Source organism: Aulostomus chinensis, chromosome 5, assembly GCF_037954235.1.
Source record: "Aulostomus chinensis isolate RoL2024-O1b breed Wild chromosome 5, RoL_Achi_v1.0, whole genome shotgun sequence".
Taxonomy (NCBI): Eukaryota; Metazoa; Chordata; class Actinopteri; order Syngnathiformes; family Aulostomidae; genus Aulostomus; species Aulostomus chinensis.
The window spans coordinates 27,547,082-27,568,174 of NC_141324.1; the positions used below are offsets into that span (position 1 = coordinate 27,547,082).

Genomic DNA, 21,093 nt, shown 5'->3' on the forward strand with positions numbered 1-21,093 from the left:
TGTTGCTCACCGGCTCTCTGCAGTACCACCTGTTGTGACATCACACCGCTGTGATGTCCCTCACCTGATCCTGAGGTGGTTCTATATTAATATTGTCGGTGACTAAATCAGGTCCAGCGCTCTGTGTGTGTGTGAGACCTCTCAGCCTCCTACAGTCAACAGGGTTATTTACAGGCTCACAACTCAGGAGGAACATCCTTAGAACATTCTTAGTTCCTCTTTAGCTGAACCATGTTCTGTGGTCTGCTGCTTCAGAGATGAATATTGCTGAACCCACTACAGAGAACATCCAGGAACACATACTCAGACACCGCCACACACTCTTCCGTGATGTCCAGCCTGGTACCAGCTCCACCTGCTCTGGTTTTGACATCAAATGTTTGATGATGTCCAACCTCTTCAGAGTTTGATGAGCTCAGTGACGACAGCCATTGTCCGATGCAGAGTCGTTGTTGTCAATAAAGCTTCAAGGGACTGAAACTGTTAATCCATCAACAGAGATTAGTGTCGCTTCAGTCGGGTAGCAGTTAGCAGATTAGCCGCTAATCTCTGCTGCCAACATGTCGGTGTGGAGGAAGCGAGTCCTGCTCTCAGGTACGTGGTCTCCAAACTGACTCGCTTTTACATCTCATCGACTGTGACCTTGTCACTTCTCAGGTCACATGACCCTGGAGCTGACCAGAGCTTACTGGGAGATAATTGGATGTCAAGTTCATTGATCTCTTTGAGTTTCTGCTCTTCGCTGCAATGAATAAACCTGATAGATTTAAAAGTTTTGAGCTTCCCTCTGACGTGAAGACATTTATCACCTGATGATGTTCAGCGTTTCAAATCTGCTTTCATCCTTTTTTACTTTTAAAAGTGAACATTCCTGATGTCTGTTATTCAACTGTCCAACAAAGACTATCCAGTGATGAGGGCTGCATGTCTGTTGCTGTGTAGTGCTGCTGTGTGTGTCCCTGCCGTCTGTGAGGACCTTCGTGGAGGAGCTCGATGACTCGTGAGTTTTATTGTCAGAACTACGTCACTGTCACGTGATCGTCCTCAGCAGACTGGGCTGTCGGAGTGTCCGACCCTTCAGAATCTGATCAATAACGTCAGCACGTGTCTCTCTGAGGCAGGGCCGGATTAAGGCACAGGCGATGTAGGCGGTCGCCTAAGGCGCCACGTTGTCCAGGGGGCACTGGGGGGGGGGGGGGGGGGGTAAAATAAAATAAATAATAAAAATTCTCGTCAGATATTATAGATGACTTTGCAACAAGGAAGTCCTGATTGAAGGATATGTACCAGAGACTTGGGAGATTGTCGTTCTACATGCGAGTCTTTCGCGTTCTTCTGTTTTTACACGTTTTGCTTCTATGAGGCCTGTAGTTTTACGGTGAACCAAATACTTAAAGTATTAACTAATTCTGTTGAACATAGCAACTTTTCCATACATGGAGCTGATGCAAAAATATCTGCTGCCACGAGGAGGACTGAGAGGCTCTGTGAATGATTTTGATTTTATGCTAATAACGTTCCCAAAAGGGCAGGTAGTTGCAAATATGTAATAATTTATTCATTCTTTGATATGTTCCTTTGCTTTTTTAGTCATTTTGATATTTAAAAATATACTTTTTAACTCGAAACCATCGTGGTCCCTGATGTTTGTTTGGGGGGGGGGGGGGGGGGCTAGGGCACCACAATGGCCAGGGCCGGCCCTGCTCTGAGGTTCGAACTTTGCAAAAACAAAGACAGCAAACTTTAAACCAGCAGGTGAACGAGGACATGACGACAACAAACTGATCAGGAACCAGTACAGAGCAATCTCCCTCCACCTGGAGGTGAACGTCTGCTGAGGGAGGTCATGCTATTGTTAGCTTGTATTGATTACTGATTGTCGGTGATACCAATTTGTCCTGACTGTTGTGTTCGACAGCTTCACCGAGTCGAGGGGCGACGAGGAGATTTGGCTGATAAAAGTAGGTTCATCTTTGTTTGTGTGGATCAGTTATTGAGAACTTGATCTTTGAACAACCGTGATGCCGCCCACATGGTTGCCATGGTAACATTTAATTCCCACACACACACACACACACACACACACACACACACACACACACACACACACACACACAGAGTCAGTTACCATGGCAACAAGTCAGGCAATGTTTACAAGAATACTATCTTTACTGGTTGAACCAAAGGTGTTCAAGGGTCATTCTGCTGGTTTGACCTCGTGACTCGGACCACCGGTTCAGGTCACTGGGTCGGTTCTGTCTTGACTTGGTCTCTTGTCATGTGCAGTTTTACGCCCCCTGGTGTTCCTTCTGCAAACAGTTGGATCCTGTTTGGCACCAGATCGGCTCAGAGCTCAAGAGTCTGGGCTCGCCGGTAAACGTTGGCAAATCAGATGCCAGCGTGAACAGAGGTGAGGACTCACCATGAGCTGTTTCCATGGAGCTTATAATCAAACTACCAGTAAACATGCCAGCTGGTGTGAGTGAGCTGCGGTCCATTGGCCCTGAGGTGTAAGAGGTCAAAGGTCACTGCTGGTGTTTGTTCCTCTTGCAGGTTTGGCCAAAGAGTTCCAAGTGCGAGGTTACCCCACCATCCTCATGTAAGTGACATCACAGTGACATCATCTGGTCCATCATTGTTGTTTCTTCTTCTTGGTTGTGATGGACGCCCTCTGAACAGCTGATCACTGGTGACAGCCTCCATCCCAGGCGATGGCGCGTTCTTTAGACAACTAGGTGCTGGTGTTCTTGGGTCTGATTCAAAGACTTGACAGCAGACACAAATACGGAAACGCATTGAGAGGCGCCCCCGTGTTCATTAGCTGTGACATCACTGCAGCGTGACCGATCCGCTGCAGGCATTGTTTTTTTTTTTAAAGAGCATGTGGATGATCTGTCCATCGTCTGCTTCCAGGTCGAAGAAAAATAAGAAGTATAATTATTTGGGACCAAGAACCAAAGATGGAATCATGGACTTTGTTGATCGGGTCAGCGGGTGAGGATCTCCATTACTGTTGTTATCACAACATCCTGCAAAGAAGACGTTCAGCCCCCTGATTGCCATGAATACTGAGCAGTATTGACAACCAAGTTCTGTGGTAGTATTATTACTGTGACAAGTCAGGTTTATTAACTTCTTCACTCGTTCATATTGGTCAGGCCGCTGCTTCGGAGTCTGAAAAGCCTGCAGCTCTTCCAGCACGCCATGAGCCACCATGATGTCATGTTTGTTTATGTTGGAGCGACATCATCATTAAGGGTACACACACGCACACTCGCTCTCTCAGTCTCACACACACACACACACACGCTGACCTCTGACTTGTGTGTCTCCAGGGAAACTACTCGGCTGCAGCTCAGGAGCTGATCGTCACCACCTACTTCTTCTGTGCTACAAGGGATGTCCTCCCAAAGGTTCATACTACTGAAGTACTAGAAGACAGTAAACTGCAGTAGAATGTAGTAAACTCCAGCAGGAGACAGTAAACTGCAGTAGAACATAAAAAACTGCAGGAGAATGTAGTAAACTACAGCAGGAGACAGTAAACTGCAGTTGAACATAATAAACTGCAGTAGAACATGATAAACTAGTAAACACAGGAAAGTGACTTTGACTGTTAGGGGACTAGCTAACGTTAGCTAGTCTCCTAAGCTAAGCTAAGGCTGCTTACATCCAAGGCCCCATAAATGCTTTCATAAAAGTTCTTTTGGAACCGGCAGTGTTAGAAGACGAGAAACCTGGCGCTAGAGATGGCGAGGCGGCGGCTGCCCGTCTCTCATGACACCTTTGAGTCCACACACCACCTTCAGTCATCAGACTGACATCTTCTAATGTCTTTGTTTCCAGGCGGTTTCCATCCCGTCTCTGCCGGCTGTCCTTGTCTTCAAAGATGGAACCTACTTCACCTACGATGGTGAGACTGCATGAAGCTGACCTCTGACCTCTGTCACCTGGCCTCTGACCTCATATGAAGGAGTTTTAAATGTGTTTCAGAGGAACGTGACGGACAGCTACTTTCCTGGATCAACAGGGAACGTTTCCCAAACTACATGAAGCTGGACAGTTACATGCTGTATGCCATGGGAGAGTCAGGTAACCTGTGATGATGTCACAACCTCAGGGAGACACCACGGTCAGGTGATCCTGAATCACTTCCTCTTAACTCTGTGATGCTAAATGTCACTGGGCAGGTAAGCTGGTGCTGCTGGTGCTGGTGGAGGAGAGGAATCCAAGTGAGGAAGCTCTAAGGTGTGACTGCATCACTCCCTCAACACTTAGACAGACACGAACTTCCTGTGATGCGTTTACTGTTTCCTGCTCAGGTATAAACGTCTCGTGGAGAATGTGGCAGCAGACTACAGAGACATCTACAGCAGGTCAGGTAGTCCACAAGCTTTTATCCTGAAAATCTGCTGAGACAAACTGAACCTATCCTCCTGTCTGTCCACCATCAGAAACGTCCACTTTGGCTTCATGGAGGGCAGCGACTACATCAACGGCCTCGTGATGGGGTAAGTACTTGGCCATGTTCAGCCTCTTCTTATCTACAAGGACACATGGCTGATCAGTCATGTGATCCTTTTGTTTCCCGAGCCCACATGATACTTTGAACATCGGTCGAAGGAGACAGGGTGCCGGTATTTTGATGTGATGTCACAGTACTGACATCGTCTTGATAGACTGACCGCAGACTTTGTGTTTGTTGTCAGCGAGGTCATCTTGCCGTCCTTCATCATGGTGAACCTGTCCACCGATAGTTACTTCCTGCCGCCAGCTGCCGTGGAGACAGAGCGCCACCTGCTTGACTTCCTGGACCAGGTTCTGGATGGAACTCTCCAGGTGAGTCCTGATGACGCGGGTGGCGATGAAGGTTTCAAGATCTATGATTCTGATCTTTGTTTGTGTCTCAGAGTCAGGGAGGAAACGGAATCGCTCAGCGTGTCAGACGCTTGATCTACAACGCCAAACTCACGCTAAAGGTATGTCCCATCAGCAGCATCACTTCCTGTTTGTGTCCAGCAGCATCTTAGTGACCTTTGACCTCTCTGTCTTGTCAATTCAGCCACTCTTCAGTCAGGCTCCTCTGCTGGGCTGTTTCCTGCTCAGCTTTCCTCTCGGCCTCGTCGGCTTCTTATGCTTCCTGTTCTGTAAGGGTTGGCGTGCCATCAGAGACCGTGACCACGACAACGATGTACCAGTGGCGACGTCGCTGCAGCGGCGCAGGAAACTGGCTGATAAGAAGACCGACTGACGTGGAACCACGATGATCTGGAACCTCAGGAAAGACAACGCAGCTGTCTCCTACTGTCAAATAAAATCTCAACATAACATCATGCCTCATCCATTGTTATGACGACTGTACGAGAAAAGTACATCGCTATGCCTGTCTTATTCTGAACAACGTCATGGCGTCAGAACTGGGAAAACAAGAATTCACATTTTTTCCAAATTAGTTGTTATTTCAAGCATCATTTTGATTTATTTATTACAATTAAATCAGTTAAATCAATGTTGGAAGCAGCCGCGATCCAGACACGTTATGGAAGATGGTGTGATGATGTCATGACCCACACACCGTGGCATATCTGAGACACCAACGAGTATGAGACAGCGAGACGGTTGTTTGTCAGGTTGATCTATGAGGGGAGACCCGCTGCTCTCCTGTTGTTAAGGATGAATGTTTGTTCATCATTGTTTTTTGTTGGGTGGGGGCGTGGCTCAGGAGACGTCCAATTCCCAGCTCCTATCCTGCTAATTTTAGAAGCTCAAATGTCTCATGGGGCCTCAGGTAGGATGTGGTGCCCTGCACCATCCAGCATTTCCTGTGAAGAACTTGTGTACAGGTACAGCTGCTGTGCGGGGACCAATGTGATAGACCTCCTTCTGCATATAGTAGCAACCACCGTGACTCTCAGGAACCCAGGGATTTAAACCCTGAATGGACTCTACAATGTAAAACGCATCAAGTCAGTTTCAGGCGTGTGTGCTTTTATTGTGAAGGTCAGTTTGAGCGGATGCTTCCTGTGACGGTGTAGCGCTAACAGCTAGTTAAGTACCTTAAACTAGTTTAGGAGCTTCTCTTTGAACGAACCGGACCGAACAGAACCCTGACCTTCTTCTGCCCATGCTGCCTCTCGACTGAGGAAGATTCTGGAAGTTATTCGTGCACGCGCACAGTCTCCATGGCTACGGAGGAATTCTACGAGGTGACGCTCAGCCCGTGCTAACATGCTAACAGTAGCTAACGGCAGAGTTCACAGTTAACTTTCCGAACTTGCGAGCTGAGCCGCTGCTGAACCGAATAAAAGTTCCAGCGGCTGCTTTTGGTGGCGTGTCGATGTCAGGGTTGGCGTCTGTTGCCGGCCAGCACATTCTGCTCGTTATTAGCCAACAGATTTAGCTCCTGTTAGTAGCCAGCGGAGCTAGCTGTGGTTAGCCCGGTGTTTTCTAACTTTGCACAGCAGCAGAAAGTGTGAAAAAACTTTGGCTTTATCAAACTGAATTCACGGATTCGTTAGTCATCACTTATCTTTTAAGCACATCAGGTTATTATTTTTACATTTGTAATATTTTTCCCTATTTAATTTTGCAAAAATAATGAGATAAACAGACACCCATGTTTGTATACAGAAATCTTATCTTCGTCCCTCGAAAGGCGCAATATATAATTATTATTGTTAATATCCGTAGTTCTGTCTTCCGTTTACTAGTTTTGTTCAACAGTAGATCAGATCTGAGATCAGATGTTATGTTTCAGACGTGAATATCCTTGAACTTGTGACAGGAAGAGAGCAGGTGAACCTTCGTGTCAGGCTCGGTGCTGGTCAGAAAGCCAGGATGTGAACAGATAGTGTCACAGGTGAGCTAGTAGTTGTGTCATCCTGTGTGTGTTCCTGGATGTTCTCTGTTCTTGTGTTCCCTGCAGCAGTCCATTAGTCTCTGAAGAGTTCTGATGCAGCAGAGCTGAACCTGTCACTCTAATGCCATTTATAACAGCAAATAGTGCCCAAGAACAACCTTGGATACTGAAAAATGCAATAGAACGGTCACAGAAGTTGGAACTCCATCTCAGAATCTTGGACAGCATCTGCTCAGTCTGCATTCCTGACTGATAGCAAACATGGCGGCACAGAATTAGCTGTCCACCAGCTTTGTGTTGTTAAATGTGCTGAAACAACCCTGTAGTTGACGTTCGGTTTTCATTCCTTTTAATCTGTGATTAATTCCTCTTGCAAACTTGCTTCATCTCATTTTCAGGTGTGTGTGGGTGTAACTACGTCATAACACTTGATAAACATCGGGTCACTGCGGGCGTATTGTTGTTTTCCTCTCATTGGAATTTTACACTTCAACTTGCAATCAAAATGCAGGGAAAGACTAATGGAGCAACACCAGGTGATGACGTCATGCTGTTGCTCCTGCAGGTGGAGAGGATTGTGGACAAGCGGAAGAATAAGAAGGGACGGGTGGAGTACCTGGTCAGGTGGCGAGGTTACGGCTCTGAGGGTGACACCTGGGAGCCCGAGAGTCATTTGGCCTCTTGTATGGTGTACGTGCACGACTTCAACCGCCAGAACTCCGAGCGACAGAGAGACAGCACACTGCTGCGCTCCACCCGTAGCTCCCCTGCCCACCACTGCCCCACTTCCCACAGACCACCTTGCGGCCTGCCACCCGGTGCCACGGCTCACAGTGACACCAGCTGCAGTTTGACTGGCAGCTGTGATCAGTTGAACGCCTCCGATCGTCCTCTCAGTCCCACCCTCCCAGCTTGCGTCGGTGTGCAGCAGCCACCTCTGACACAGAGGTTTGTTACTGGTGGTCTGATGTCGGTATCTTCGGTCGCCTCAGCTCGGCGGAGTGTGGATCTGTCTAAGACCGGCATCAAGATCCTGGTCCCGAAAAGCCCCATGAACAATCGGCTGGACTCGGAGGAGTCGCCCAGCGAGGCAGCACACAGCCTGGACGCCGGGGCACAGGAAGCTCACCTGGTCCCACCAGAGGTTGCAATGCTGGAGCAGCCCACCTCGGTCCAGCTTGGGCCAGGAGAGGAGAGGGCCCGCATGGGGACCCGACCTCACAGCCATAACCCCCTGCCCCTGCCCCGGGTCCCCATCACACCTGCCATCATGCGCTCCCTGAGCGGGGCAGGTAAGGGTCAAAGGTAAAATTACAAATGGGTTATTTGGGTAAGACCTTCCCACATGTGACAACCTGACTGTCTCCTGGCAGGTGGCTCGGCCATGATGGATCCCATCACCGCCAGCAAGATGTCTGGAGTGCACAGTACAGCTACTTCTGTGACCACCACATCAGGGAAACGGCGTCTGGAGGAACGCTGCGCCTTTGACAAACGCTTGAGGTTCAGTGTACGGCAGACAGAGAGCGCCTACCGTTACCGTGACATCGTGGTGAAGAAACAGGACAGCTTCACTCACATCCTTTTGTCCACTAAGAGCTCAGAGAACAACACGCTGAACCCGGAGGTGAGGCCATGTCTCAGATTGAGGCTGATTTGTATGACCATTCGCACCTGAACCTTACCTTGTCCTCTTCCTGGCAGGTGATGAAGGAGATCCAGAGCGCCATGGCCACGGCAGCATCTGACGATAGTAAGCTGGTGTTACTTGGTGCCGTTGGCAGCGTCTTCTGCTGTGGCCTTGACTTCCTGTACTTCATCAGACGCCTGACAGACGACCGCAAGAAAGAGAGCATCAAGATGGCCGAGACCATCAGGTAAGCAGACTTCTGCCGTGGCAGTGATGGAGGTTTTGTCTTTGGTCTTCCCGGAATTAACCTCACAGAGCTAATTGATGGGGCAATTACCCACAATTCAATTTCACGTTGTTTGTTATTGGTGTTTGCTGTATGTGCTGAGGGTCTGTGGAGTACAGTGCTGGGGAAAGAACTTCCCTTCATGACAGTAAAGTCTACGTTAACCTCTTACCCGTTGCTCCTATTCCTCAGAACCTTCGTCAACACCTTCATCCAATTCAGGAAGCCAATCGTGGCGGCGGTCAACGGGCCAGCGCTCGGCCTGGGTGCTGCAATCCTGCCGCTCTGTGACGTAGTGTGGGCCAATGAGAAGGCTTGGTTCCAGACGCCGTACATGTCTTATGGACAGACGCCTGATGCTTGCTCCTCCTTCACCTTCCCCCACATCATGGGCCTCGCCGCCGTAAGTCCACTGCCCACTGCCCTCCTAGTCGAGTTAATGCCCCAGAGCAGGGAGAGCCGAATGTTCCGGAGCAAAGCGAGTTGAACGTTCTGGAACAGAGAGGGTTGAGTGCTCCAGAGAAGAGAGTTTGTTTCAGAGTAGAGGTGAATAATCAAGAGTAGAGAGCCTTGAATGTTCCAGAACAAAGTGTTGAATGTTGTAGAGCAGAGCCAGTTTAGTCTGTTAGAACAGTGGTTTGGATGTTCCAGTAAAGAATTGAACTTTCCAGGGCACAGAAGGTGAGGGGGTTGGATGTTCCAGAGCAGAGGGTTGAAGGCTTCAGTCTCATGGCTCTCTTCTGTTCCAGGCAAACGAACTGTTGCTGAGCGGCAGGAAGCTGACAGCTCAGGAAGCGTGTTCTAAGGGTTTGGTGTCGCAGGTTCTCTGGCCGGGAACCTTCACACAGGAGGTGATGCTTCGAATCAAAGAGCTGGTGGCAGTCGACTCTCTGGTCAGTTGGACACACACGAACACGTTTAGTTTAGTCTGCTACCCGTTTTAACGAGCGTTTCTGTCTTCTCTCCTGCTGGTGGCGGTGGTTCTACTCCCCGTTGCTCAGGTTCTGCGAGAGTCCAAAGCCCTGATGCGCAACACCAGCCGCAGTGCTCTGGAGCAAGCTAATGAGCGTGAGTGTGAAACTCTGAAGAGGGTATGGGGCTCGTCACAAGGAACCGACGCCATCCTGCAGCATCTTCAGAAGAGCACGGAGCTCTGTTAAGACCTGGTTCTGGACCTGGACGGGTCCACTGAGCTGACAGGAATGACTCTTTAGGTTTTGACCGTGAAGACTGATGTTTTTCTTTTTTTCTTTTTTTGTAAAACTAAGTTATAAAATTCCAGAGTCACATGGTTAAGACACAGAACATTTGAGTGTCCAGTTGTCAGAGATGTTAATGGAGCTCTCTAAGTAGGACTGCTGACTAGCCGCTAAGCTAACGACCTACAACTGCTGATCTGCTGTGGAAGTCAGAGAATCAGACTTGGATCTGCTACTTCAGGCCCTTATGCTAAGCTATGCTAGTAAGTTCATCCTGCTTCCAGTCTTTGTGCTAAGCTATGCTAGCACTCTCTCTATACTTGACTCACAGGTAAAACTGGTGTCATATGATTATGAGACAACACACCTGTCCTTTTAAGATGGAAGTGAGCCCTCGTCTCTGAGCAGCATTCCCCCGTTTGTGACAGTGCTCCAGGAGACCGGTGTGTTAAATCTGCTGTTGGACATCCTGTAGGACAGATGAACTGATGAAGTCTGCTGCCTCCCGGCAGTCGTCCGCAAGCTTGCTTCCATAATATTGAACACTGATGAATTATGGGTAAATGTGACGCCTATATTAAACGGGTGCCTGAGTGAAATCCTCTTCACAATTTCATAGATACAAACTGTGTCTGGATGCTTCTTCGTTACGGAGAAATGGACATCGTAGTGTCCCGTCTCCACGGTAACGCCAACAGGACGTGGCGGGCGTCAAACATCAGACTCATTTGATCACCTTTTAAACATCGCAGGTTTTAATCCAAATCCAGCTTCTAAAACGAAACTGTACAACCAAAAAGCAGAGCTGTCAATGGAGCAAAGTTCAAGGTGGGGTCTGCCCAGGGGTCCTGGAGGGTGTTGGGAGTTAAATGTTTCAATATGACGTTAAACAGAAGTCTGACGCTGAGCTTGAACACACCTGGTGCCTGACAGTTTCCATTATTGCTTCATAATCACACGTTTTTGCTGGAAAACAACCGGTGATTAGAAATTCACCAAAAGTTACTTCAACTCTGTGGCGCAAGTTTGAACAGACTAAGGGGTCTGATCGCCAGTGTTGGAACAGCAATCAACCGAGTATGGAGTTATAAATGGGTCCTGCTGGCGAGACCACTTCAGGTGGGCGGGCGGCGTCATGGGGGACAATTGTCATGAGCTCCGGTGGCAAGGTGCAGGCGGTACGTGTGGTCGGGGAAGAGCAGCAGGGTGTAGAAGTGCTCTCCTCCTCTCAGGGCGCCGTGCTCTCTGCTGCCCCATGTCACTGGACTATCAGAGAAACCGTGAACCGTCAACGCCACCCAGGGTGCCTTACAAGGTGGCTCCAGGTAACACCTGCAGCACAGGTGATGGAGGACATCAGAGGTGACAGGTCAGAGGTCAAAGTTGTGGCATGGAACATAAAACGCTACCTGAGCTCCTGGATGAGTCGGTGGACGTCCTGAGGGACCAGCAGGCCACAGATGGAGATGCTCAGCACGTGACTTGCCGTGGTCATCGGCTCCGGACAGACCAGTGAGGACAGGAAGCTGCTGGATGAGTTCTCACTAAAAACACCACAGAAGAAGAGTCAACAGGTCACATGATGTATGTGTTGGGACACGTGTGACAGGAGGTACACGGACATGTTCTCACCAACTGACATCAGCGTCTACAGCTCCCAGCCACTCCAGGAAGCTGTGTGGGTCACATGACTGCAGGTCAGAGGTCAGCAGGGTTGGACACGGTAGCTGAGTCAGCCTGCGTTTGCTGACCTCAGGTGTGAGCTCCGTCCAACTGTAACGGGAGAGGAGTGACTGCAGAGCAGCTCCGCCCCCTGCAGCACAGACAGCAGTTATAGGTAATAAGCATCCAGTGGCGGCAGCAGAGGATCATGGGTTAATCCAAAATTAACCTGGATGATGTGACAAAAGGATGTCCATCTGCAGCTGAACCCGTGATGTCAGACCTGTCACGACACGCTGGTAGCCCCGCCCACCAGGAGCCATTCTGCTGTCCGTTAGGTCAAGAGATACTACTGCAAATACACATGGTACTACAGTTAAAGTCCTGTCACTACATGTTAACATGGTACATCTGTCACTGAGCCGTTAATGTTCTCCAAGCAGGTCCCAGGTGGGTCGCTGCCGTCTGACCGTTAGCATGGGCTAATGCACTGATTAGCAGTACAAACATCCACATAAGGTAACGAGTTTGGTAGCTGTGGACAAACGAGGACGGTTTGGTTATTCTGCTGTTGTACGAGCCACTGATGTCCAGTCAGCGTCTCATCTGCCGTAGAGCCACTCATCCTCTGTCTGAGCAATTAGATTCAAGAACCTGCTGCTGTGGTATCAGAACCAGCACCAGAACCAGCACCGACACGCCCCCAACCACTAACAAGCCCACCATCTGTGACAGATCCATCCCTTTACCTCCCGGCTACACTTCTTACTTCTGCCAGATTGTTTCTTTAGGGACTACATTCCTCAACCAACATTCATGTTCCTATGCACAGCCACTGCTGTAACAACACCTGGAATACGCAGCTGCAGCTGTGCGGAGGAACATGGAATCGCAACGCAACAATGATGTCACTGCAACTGTATCCCTGTCACAAACTTTGACCAGTCTGGCGGTGCTGCAATGGTGGTTTCACCACAAGTAAACCTGGGGGAACACGATGTCATTCGCGAGGCTGACACGCCCTCCTGTCCACTCATGAGCGGCGGATGATCAGCACCTCCTTTGCTCTGGCCAGCAGCTGAATGCTTTGCTGCTGCAGCAAGGAATTGTGGGATGGCCAGCAGCTCCGCCTAACTACGCTACCCATGATCCTCGGTTACTGTCGCTATGGGAAGACGCCTGTTCGGACCGTATCTGCTGGCGGCTCTGTGGTTGAATCTGGATGGTTTCCCTTCAAGGCCCAACATCTCAAAAGAGTCTTTGTCCAGAGAGAGACACAGCTGACCTGTGGAAAGACAGACGTCACTGCAGCACCATGCTAATGCTAATACGACTATCTGAATGTGAAGATGGGTCACATGCCTGTGCTGGACAGGAAATGACCTCATCGCATGAGGACAAGGAGGTTTGTACCATTTGGCATGAGAGCGACACAGTTGTCTTCATCGATCCTTGTTCTGTAGGACAGGCCGTACACGTTACCTGAAACACAAACACACACCATGAGCGTGCAGGTGTCTCTCATGTGGTCTAATGTGACAGGTGTGTCAGGTCAGGTGGTACCTTGGTACACAGCGGCCTCCAGGAAGTTTTTGTCCAGCAGTTCGAACAACGGCAGCTTCTTGATCAGGTAGAAGCTACTGAAAGACTTGAATGCAGCTTCCAGGTGAGAAGGGGCGGAGTCACACTCAGGCAGCAACACGGACACCTGCGCAGGTAAAGGACAACTTGATGAATTTCCCGTTACTGGCTGTTGTCAATCAACTAAACAGACTGAGAAAGAAAGAAAAAACAAACGGCTGGACTCAAGTCTTCGTGACGGAGGCTCAATAAAAACCAGCTGACAAACTTTTATTATGAAAATAAAACCACGTTGTTTACTTGTCCATCACGGTTACCCCGGCAACTGTTGATGACACCGGGTTCTCCCACGTGTGGATCACATCTCTGCTAGCTTGTGCAAATGCTAACCTTGTAGTTGAAGTGCAGTTGCTCCACTTGCTCGCGCAACCGGCTCTTCTCGTCCAGGAAACTGGACCGTTCACAGACCAGCAGGGTCCGGGGGGTCCGCGTCAGATCTGTCCACATCGGAACCACGTCGTTCGGTACAGTTTTGTCGAACTTATAATGGACCACAAACGCAACCGTCTGAAACAGGAAGCTCAGGCTTACTTCCTGTCGAAGGATTTCAACTTAAAAGCCCCCCCCAGCAGCGAACATGCAGACGAAGTTAAAAGAATTGTAATATTAAATGAATAATCGTATCATATTTGTACTTGTTGTACAGGTTTTTCATGTCTTTTCCACCCAAATGCTTGTGTTGTTTATGCTGCACCAGTTAATCCATCAATATAATCGTCGGTTAATATGTGTCAAAAAAAGAGAAACACTTGTCCAGCAGAGGGCATCCTGGAGCCACGATCACGGGGCCCTCGCCTCTTCGCTTGCCGTAGTCACGTGTGCAACCCGGCAGTGACGCGACCACGCCGCAGCGATTGGACCCTCGTTGTGTGGACTGGTTCGGAATCAGTTCGGCTCCGTTTGTATCTGGTGGGAATAAATGGCGCTGGCGGCAGGAAGCGAACCGGGACAGTTCGATGACGCAGAGGAGGAGGGGTGAGTTAAGTGTTTCATCGGTATTGTTGATTTACGACGTCATTGAGACCGGTGTGTCCAATAAACAATAACATCCCGATCAATGTATAGACCTTGAGTACGTGGGACGTCACCGATCCCGATGACTAGGCTCGTGACGTAGATTCCGACTGAACACGCGTGTTGTTGACAGAAGGCGCGACAAGTTGCTCAGAGCAGGTCGAGCCACGCAGGAAGTCCCCCCACAGAAGGCCGAGTGAACCCGGACAATTTTCAAAATAAAACAGTGTAAAAAAATAATAAATGGAGAAGGACAGAAAATAACCACCAACAACCAAATCAAGTTAAAAAAAAACTGGACAGGTGAAACGCTGCCTTTGAAAGCTGAGTGGACAACGGACGTGATCGGTGATGCAGCCGTCTGTAGTCCCCATAACCAGTCCCTCCCTGCAGTCATATTTGACCCATATGTTGCTTTTCTGTTAGCCAATCAGATGTGTCAGCTGTCCAGACTCAGGTGAGTGAGGTCACCCTCCATCAGGATGGTGAGGAAGATGAAGAGGAAGATGACTATGATGAGGATGACGATGATGAGTGGGCGTGGCCTGCTGCAGGAGGCGATCTAACCAAACGATACAACAGGACGAGCGGCAGTCAGGTCAGTCACACGCTGGTCGTCTCTGCGATTATTGATTATTGATGGCTGATGAGCTGACAGCTGCTTCCTCCTGCAGGCCAACAGACAGACTCCGTCCAATAAGGTGTTTCTATCATCCAACCAGCCAGACAAAAGTCTACGGAAATATGAGCACAAGATCAATCTGGGTAGTGCACACACACACACACACACACACACCTTCTTCCTGGCGGTGCTGCAAGGTGATGGTCGATTTATTTTTGATGGAAGCTGAAAGTTGATGGTTTGTTTTGATGCAGATAAACTGAATTACGCCGACTCGGTGATCAATAAAGTGACGACGATGCAGAAACAGAAAGACGCCGACACGTACGTGTGAACTCGCCCAGCTGTCCTTGAATCACTGCCATGTGACTGCTCGAGTGTTCTGATTGGCTGCTCTTCTGCAGGTACCGGGTGAAGGACAAATCAGATCGCGCCACTGTGGAACAGGTGAGCTGCTCATTCAGATGGTTTTATTCTGAAGAGACCGATCAGGAAGTGGATCAGTAATCAACCAATGATTCTTCTGCAGGTTTTAGATCCTCGAACTCGGATGATTCTCTTCAAGATGTTGAGTCGCGGAATCATCAGTGAAATCAACGGCTGCATCAGCACGGGGAAGGAGGTGATCAATCACCCGTCAATACTAATCAATCGACTGACAATCAATGACTGATTTCTGATGATCAATAAGTCAGCTGATCAACACTTCAGGCTAACGTCTACCATGCCAGCACCGCTGCTGGAGACAGCAGAGCCATCAAGATCTACAAGACGTCCATCCTGCTCTTCAAAGATCGAGACAAATATGTCAGCGGAGAGTTCAGGTCAGTCCACCACCACAGAAGAAGATGCACTTCCTGTTTCCTGGGCTCAGGGGGGGACGCCTTGTTTGTTTACTAGAAAGTTCACGCGTATTTGTAAGCAGGTTACCATGAGACATCAAAGAAAACAAATCATGGAAGTTTAAAGTGAGTTGAAACACTGATGAGGTCCAGGTTCTCCTGTCCGACGTCTGTTCCCAGTGTTCTGTTGATGACATACGAAGTAGAACCTGAAACAGGTTATCCAGCAGGAGCTGCTGGAACTCTGAGCCGACTGTGACATCTAACAACCTGGTGAAGAACTCTGTGTCCATCTGGGTCACTTGACTCCTCGCCAGATGGATGAATCCATATGAAATGTTTCATGAAGACAGAGAATCCCCCCCCCCCTCCCACACACAGAGAGGGGCGTGGCCTATAATCAACGTTATTGATTTGTTTAGACATTTCACACCGAGCAAGTAGAACGATTGGTATGATTGGCATTTGCCCGTAGGACAGCCTGAGAACGTAAGTCAGCAGGACACTCCGTGAAGTCTTGACAACTTTCCTCTGCTGGAAACTCAGGAATTCAGTTGTGAGGGAGGAGGAGCAGCGCTAAGCTAGGCTATCAGCATTGGCTCCCCTCAGGTGAGACACCTGGTGGTGAACTTGAGTACACGGATCTGTCCCGTATCAGAAGGTCCCCTGGCCTTTGTCCTGGACTATGGACCTCAATACCCTGGCTTCGTCCTCTAATCTCAGGAAATCGAAACCCGCCATCATTATTAATGTTCTTCTGTAATGATCTGATGTTTACCATGTTCTTGGTTCTTATGATGTTCTGCAGGTTTCGCCATGGTTACTGCAAAGGAAACCCGAGGAAGATGGTGAGGACCTGGGCAGAGAAGGAGATGAGGAACCTCATCAGGTCAGAACCATTCCACTAAGAGGTAGAAGCCATCAGAACCTCATCAGTTTCACAGAAAGAACCGAGTAGAACCTTCTAATCTGTGTCTCAGGCTGCAGACAGCAGGAATCCCGAGTCCAGAACCTCTCCTGCTCAGGAGTCATGTTCTCCTGATGAGTTTCATTGGAAAAGACAGCATGTGAGAACCAATCAGAGCGATTGATCATTGACATGTACAGCCTAATAATGATGTCATGAACTTACTGGTTGTGGTGATTCGTCAGGCCGGCTCCTCTGTTGAAGAACGCGGCGTTGTCCGAGTCAAAGGCTCGGCAGCTGTACCTGCAGGTTCTACAGAACATGAGGAGAATGTTCCATGAGGCACGACTCGTCCACGCAGACCTCAGCGAGTTTAACATACTGTAAAGACACGCCCACCTTGCAGAACCCTGTCAGAATAAACTTCCTCTGAGACCGATTGATCTGTATGATCTCTAGGTATCATGACGGAGACGCTTACATCATCGACGTGTCCCAGTCGGTGGAGCACGACCACCCTCACGCTCTCGAGTTCCTCAGGAAGGACTGCAGCAACATCAATGGTGAGGCGAGTCCTGGCCTCCCTGCGTCCTGCTGGGGTCAAACCTGTCAGCTGACTTCTCTTTGTTCCCAGAGTTCTTCGAGAAGCACGGCGTTGCTGTGATGACGGTCCGGGAGCTGTTTGACTTCGTCACCGACCCATCAATCACCTGCCACAACATCGATCAGTACCTGGAGAAGGTCTGCGTGTTGCTCGTTTATGTGCCAAAGAAAAACGTTTGTTTGTCTGTGACTTGATTATTCCACCAGCTGTCATCAGATGGACGTCAAATTCGGTGATGGCGTCACTGGCGCCCGAGTACTCGCAGGGCTAAGTCCTAACCACCAGAGCGTTGCGGCTGAGAGGGTGCTCAGAAATTTGAGTTGAATCTCAATGTAGAGCCCAGAAAGGATGAGGCCATTTTTAGTCTGTCAGGAAGTGGTCATATCAGGGATCAGATGTGTTTGTAGTCCAACAGGAAGTGGTCGTGTCAGTGATGAGGTGTGTTTGTCGTCCAGCAGGAAGTAGTCATGTCAGGGATCAGATGTGTTTGTCGTCCAGCAGGAAGTGGTCGTGTCAGGGATGAGGTGTGTTTGTAGTCCAACAGGAAGTGATCGTGTCAGGGATGAGGTGTGTTTGTAGTCCGACAGGAAGTGGTCATCTCCTGGTTTCTCCACCAGCAGCCAATGGGATCGCTCCATGTGACTGTGGGTGATTGAATCAGTAAATCAGCTCTGTGGTGAGCAGAAGTTGATGACCTTCCAGGCTCGGTTCATCTGATTGTCTGATTGCTCATCCAGATGATGAAGATTGCTGCAGAGCGCACATCGGAGCAGCGCTCAGATCAGGACCGCGTGGACGAGGAGGTGATGACCAGAAAGTCTTTTGACTTGTTTTACTCTGAGCAGGTGAGTTTGTTTGACCTCTGAACCCTGCTCCGCCCCTCAGGTGTTCAAGAAGGCCTTCATCCCACGAACTCTGACGGACGTGAGTCACTATGAGCGAGACGTCGACCTGATGAGGATGGAGGAGGAGGAGTCGGCCATCAGTGGACACAACGACAACGTAAGAAACACTGTAGGGTGTGTGTGTGTGTGTGTGTGTGTGCGTGCGTGCGTGCGCCCACGCTAGGTTCCACCTTCAGTTCCACTTCTGCGCTTTGACTTCCATCCCATCACATTAAACCTCTGTTCACATCCCTGAAAACATTCACACTGGGACAGGAAGTGGGTGTGTCCAGGTGTGACTTGACCTTGTGGTCACATGATGATTGTTTGTCTTGTGTCCAGGTTCTCTATCAGACACTAACAGGACTGAAGAAGGATCTGTCTGGAGTTCAGACGGTACGATGACATCACACTCTACTACCGCTTAGCTTAGCTTAGCAGGACTCGCACAGCTCACTGATTATATACTGTAAAAATGTTTGATTGCATAAATGTTTCACATTAAAAGCCCAGGGATAAAAGGAAGTAAAGAGATGTGGCAACACTGACAGAAGGTTCCGAGAGTTCCTCTGAGGTCAAATTATCGTGCAACATTCAGAGAACGTTGTGGTTCAACTGTTTCGTCTTGTAACCTGAGAGGAACGTTGTAGGTACCATTGGCCAGTATTGTGGGAACGTTTTCTGTTAGTGGGATTGTCGTTCTTATCAGGTCAAATGTGGAACCTGCAGATGTGCACTGATGACGGTTCTACTGTCCTGCAGGTTCCTGCTCTGCTGGAGGAAGACGGCTCCTCGTCCTCCTCTGAGGATGTGGACGAGGGTGAAGGTGAGGATGCTGATGAGCAACAGCAGAGCGATGAAGCCCCGATGGACAAAAAGGTAAGGAACTCCCATCGAGTGACGATTCAGGAGAAGAAGAATGAACGAGAGAGGATTTTTTTTTTTCGTGTTTCAGGAGAAGAAGAAGTTGGTGAAAGAAGCTCAGAGAGAAAAGAGAAAATGTAAAACACCGAAACACGTGAAGAAGAGGAAAGAGAAAGTGGCCAAGATGAAGAAGGGTAGATGACGACTTCCTGTGTGTCATAGATCCTCAAATCAGCTATGACTGACAGCTGGGGGGGGGGGGGGGGGTGGGTGACGTGGCGCTTTAGCCCGTCATATTTGACCTGTATTAAATCTCATGTGGCGACTCAAGCCGGCGTGTTGTGGCTTCCATCTGTCTCCCATCTGTACATCCCATGTTTACTGTCCAACAGCAGGAAACTCAGCTGGCAGCATGAATGAAATACCCCCCCCCCCCAACCCTAATAGGTTGGTAGAAGTGATTGACAGTTCAAGCCATCAATGGAGTGTATGTGTAAGATAATAAATAATATTTAATATTGAAGTGATGGATAAATGATAATCCAAAGTTTTGTTCCATAACTTCAGGTTAGCGTCCCTCAAACATTCATCAGGGAAGTGTGTTATTCTGCGATATGATGGCCCCGCCCGCCTTTTAGGCTTTAGCTTGTTAGCCTCAGTTAGCCTAGCTACGCGGGCACACCTTGGACCTGCTCCGCCCACATTTCTCCTCTGCCCATATTTGGATTATCTGGGACAAGGTGGTGTAACGCAGTCGTCAGGACGGCAGCAGGGCGTTGGGACACCTTTGGCCTGTAAGCGGTTCTGATGAGTGCATAATTGTGCGCATGGAGTCGATGTTGAGGATTCTTCAAGGGACAAGATGCATTCCCTAAATATTGAGTGTTACTTTGGCGAACCACTTTGATTTATATTTATCATTTAAGTTCCAGTACAGTTTCAGATTTAACCTTTAGACACAGCAATTAAATCAAGGTCTTAATATTTAGGTCTGATGTTTAAAATTTTGATTTAATATTTACTGTTGAGGTTTAATTTTCTCTCACACATGAAAAGATTTCTACCAAGTCTCGTCTTAAATGTGTGGAAAATGAGCTAAAAATTGAAAATATATTAGTTTGAAAACTGTAATGTGCCACGTTTGCTGCTGCCAACACACACGAGGGATCAAAGTCTTAAGAAATAAGTACATTGAATTATGAAACCCAACAGATTCTCCCACAATGCAACGTGTGGACCAGCCAATCACCATCCCGGTACTGAACACTGCTGTGATTGGCCGATTCCGCTGAGATAATATGATGATGTATTGCCAAGTTCTGGTCAGTTTCTGATAGAGCTCTGGTTTAGTCCACGTCCTGAAGTTGAGACAAGTGGCCACATGCCCACACGAAGACAGAAGTAAGAGTGTGTGCGCACGTGTGTGTGTGTGTGTGTTCAGACTGAAATCAGTGTTTAAATGTCAGTTTGATAAATGGGAACAAAGTGTCTGTGACGAGCCAGACTCCCGGGTGGAAATAGTCTCATCTCTGATTGGGCAGAAAAGTTTAGAAAGAGAAAAATAAATTCAAACAAAAGGCAGGAAAACAAAGAAGTCAACAATTTGACTTGTGAACAAAAGTGACTTGTCAGTGACCCGACATGCTTCATGGGCATTAGCGCCGTCCTTCAGGTCGTTTCTTATAGTTTCCTTTGTGTACAGGGTTCAACTGATAAATGATCAATAACTGATAAATAATCAATCACTGATAAATGGTAATAACAAGGCAAACAAACGTACCGGACGTGACGTCAACAAACACGACCAGAGTAGATTTCAGAATCACGAACCTTTGATTACCAGACGCCTGATTTACTCTGACGCCCAATGACAAGGACACTGATACACACACTGACACACACTAGCACACACTCACACACACTGATACACACTGACACACACAAGCACACACTAACACACTGATACACACTGGCACACACTGGCACACACTAACACACACTGATATACACTAACACACTGATACACACACTGACACACACAAGCACACACTAACATACTGAAACACTAACATACACAGA

The 21,093-nt window shown here is 48.6% G+C and overlaps 4 protein-coding genes across 8 annotated transcripts; 3 read left to right on the forward strand and 1 right to left on the reverse strand.

Annotated features, from left to right (window-relative positions):
- The first annotated feature begins 422 nt into the window (after nucleotides 1-422).
- On the forward strand, nucleotides 423-5,320 carry LOC147262002 (protein disulfide-isomerase tmx3a-like). The gene is made up of 16 exons (XM_086204352.1): nucleotides 423-594; nucleotides 943-1,000; nucleotides 1,919-1,961; nucleotides 2,287-2,410; nucleotides 2,554-2,599; nucleotides 2,914-2,994; nucleotides 3,159-3,258; nucleotides 3,336-3,413; nucleotides 3,847-3,913; nucleotides 3,994-4,092; nucleotides 4,191-4,248; nucleotides 4,323-4,376; nucleotides 4,455-4,511; nucleotides 4,710-4,839; nucleotides 4,911-4,979; nucleotides 5,063-5,320. The coding sequence occupies exons 1-16, from the start codon at nucleotides 561-563 to the stop codon at nucleotides 5,249-5,251; spliced, it is 1,287 nt and encodes a 428-aa protein (XP_086060478.1). The 5' UTR covers nucleotides 423-560; the 3' UTR covers nucleotides 5,252-5,320.
- Nucleotides 5,321-5,999: 679 nt separating this feature from the next.
- On the forward strand, nucleotides 6,000-11,036 carry cdyl (chromodomain protein, Y-like). 4 transcript variants are annotated; one of them, XM_086204354.1, is made up of 8 exons: nucleotides 6,000-6,206; nucleotides 6,758-6,859; nucleotides 7,425-8,151; nucleotides 8,233-8,486; nucleotides 8,564-8,736; nucleotides 8,968-9,178; nucleotides 9,525-9,668; nucleotides 9,777-11,036. In XM_086204354.1, exons 3-8 carry the CDS (start codon nucleotides 7,545-7,547, stop codon nucleotides 9,933-9,935), a joined length of 1,548 nt encoding a protein of 515 aa, XP_086060480.1. In that variant the 5' UTR covers nucleotides 6,000-6,206; nucleotides 6,758-6,859; nucleotides 7,425-7,544; the 3' UTR covers nucleotides 9,936-11,036. The 4 variants fall into 4 exon arrangements, with proteins under 4 accessions (XP_086060480.1, XP_086060481.1, XP_086060479.1 ...); XM_086204355.1 differs by having other exon boundaries at nucleotides 6,785-6,859; XM_086204356.1 differs by lacking the exon at nucleotides 6,000-6,206 and adding an exon at nucleotides 6,218-6,545.
- rpp40 (ribonuclease P/MRP 40 subunit) lies at nucleotides 10,689-19,248 on the reverse strand. 2 transcript variants are annotated; one of them, XM_086204358.1, is made up of 11 exons: nucleotides 16,888-19,235; nucleotides 16,717-16,793; nucleotides 16,534-16,611; nucleotides 13,608-13,784; nucleotides 13,200-13,344; nucleotides 13,050-13,118; nucleotides 12,826-12,921; nucleotides 11,866-11,988; nucleotides 11,607-11,787; nucleotides 11,384-11,518; nucleotides 10,691-11,306 (listed from the first exon to the last, which is right to left on the reverse strand). In XM_086204358.1, the coding sequence occupies exons 3-11, from the start codon at nucleotides 16,534-16,536 to the stop codon at nucleotides 11,108-11,110; spliced, it is 1,128 nt and encodes a 375-aa protein (XP_086060484.1). In that variant the 5' UTR covers nucleotides 16,537-16,611; nucleotides 16,717-16,793; nucleotides 16,888-19,235; the 3' UTR covers nucleotides 10,691-11,107. The 2 variants fall into 2 exon arrangements, with proteins under 2 accessions (XP_086060485.1, XP_086060484.1); XM_086204359.1 differs by lacking the exon at nucleotides 13,608-13,784 and having other exon boundaries at nucleotides 10,689-11,306; nucleotides 16,888-19,248.
- riok1 (RIO kinase 1 (yeast)) lies at nucleotides 14,084-19,270 on the forward strand. The gene is made up of 17 exons (XM_086204357.1): nucleotides 14,084-14,252; nucleotides 14,718-14,889; nucleotides 14,966-15,056; nucleotides 15,168-15,237; nucleotides 15,318-15,360; nucleotides 15,443-15,535; nucleotides 15,625-15,737; nucleotides 16,564-16,644; nucleotides 16,736-16,822; nucleotides 16,908-17,045; nucleotides 17,122-17,225; nucleotides 17,297-17,403; nucleotides 18,004-18,069; nucleotides 18,152-18,268; nucleotides 18,493-18,546; nucleotides 18,913-19,029; nucleotides 19,106-19,270. Exons 1-17 carry the CDS (start codon nucleotides 14,197-14,199, stop codon nucleotides 19,214-19,216), a joined length of 1,620 nt encoding a protein of 539 aa, XP_086060483.1. The 5' UTR covers nucleotides 14,084-14,196; the 3' UTR covers nucleotides 19,217-19,270.
- Nucleotides 19,271-21,093: the final 1,823 nt, after the last annotated feature.

Coding starts and splice junctions, on each gene's coding strand:
- LOC147262002 (XM_086204352.1), top strand. CDS start 561: ATGTCGGTGTGGAGGAAGCGAGTCCTGCTCTCAG. Junction 3,414..3,846: donor CAAGGGATGTCCTCCCAAAG/GTTCATACTACT, acceptor CTTTGTTTCCAG/GCGGTTTCCATCCCGTCTCT. Junction 3,914..3,993: donor AACCTACTTCACCTACGATG/GTGAGACTGCAT, acceptor AATGTGTTTCAG/AGGAACGTGACGGACAGCTA.
- cdyl (XM_086204353.1), top strand. CDS start 6,183: ATGGCTACGGAGGAATTCTACGAG. Junction 8,487..8,563: donor ACAACACGCTGAACCCGGAG/GTGAGGCCATGT, acceptor TCTTCCTGGCAG/GTGATGAAGGAGATCCAGAG. Junction 9,179..9,524: donor ACATCATGGGCCTCGCCGCC/GTAAGTCCACTG, acceptor CTTCTGTTCCAG/GCAAACGAACTGTTGCTGAG.
- riok1 (XM_086204357.1), top strand. CDS start 14,197: ATGGCGCTGGCGGCAGGAAGCGAACCGGGACAGTTCGATGACGCAGAG. Junction 15,238..15,317: donor AAACAGAAAGACGCCGACAC/GTACGTGTGAAC, acceptor GCTCTTCTGCAG/GTACCGGGTGAAGGACAAAT. Junction 19,030..19,105: donor AAGCCCCGATGGACAAAAAG/GTAAGGAACTCC, acceptor TTCGTGTTTCAG/GAGAAGAAGAAGTTGGTGAA.
- rpp40 (XM_086204358.1), bottom strand. Junction 11,788..11,865: donor CCTTTTGTCACATCATCCAG/GTTAATTTTGGA, acceptor TCTGTGCTGCAG/GGGGCGGAGCTGCTCTGCAG. Junction 11,307..11,383: donor CGACTCATCCAGGAGCTCAG/GTAGCGTTTTAT, acceptor CCTGTGCTGCAG/GTGTTACCTGGAGCCACCTT.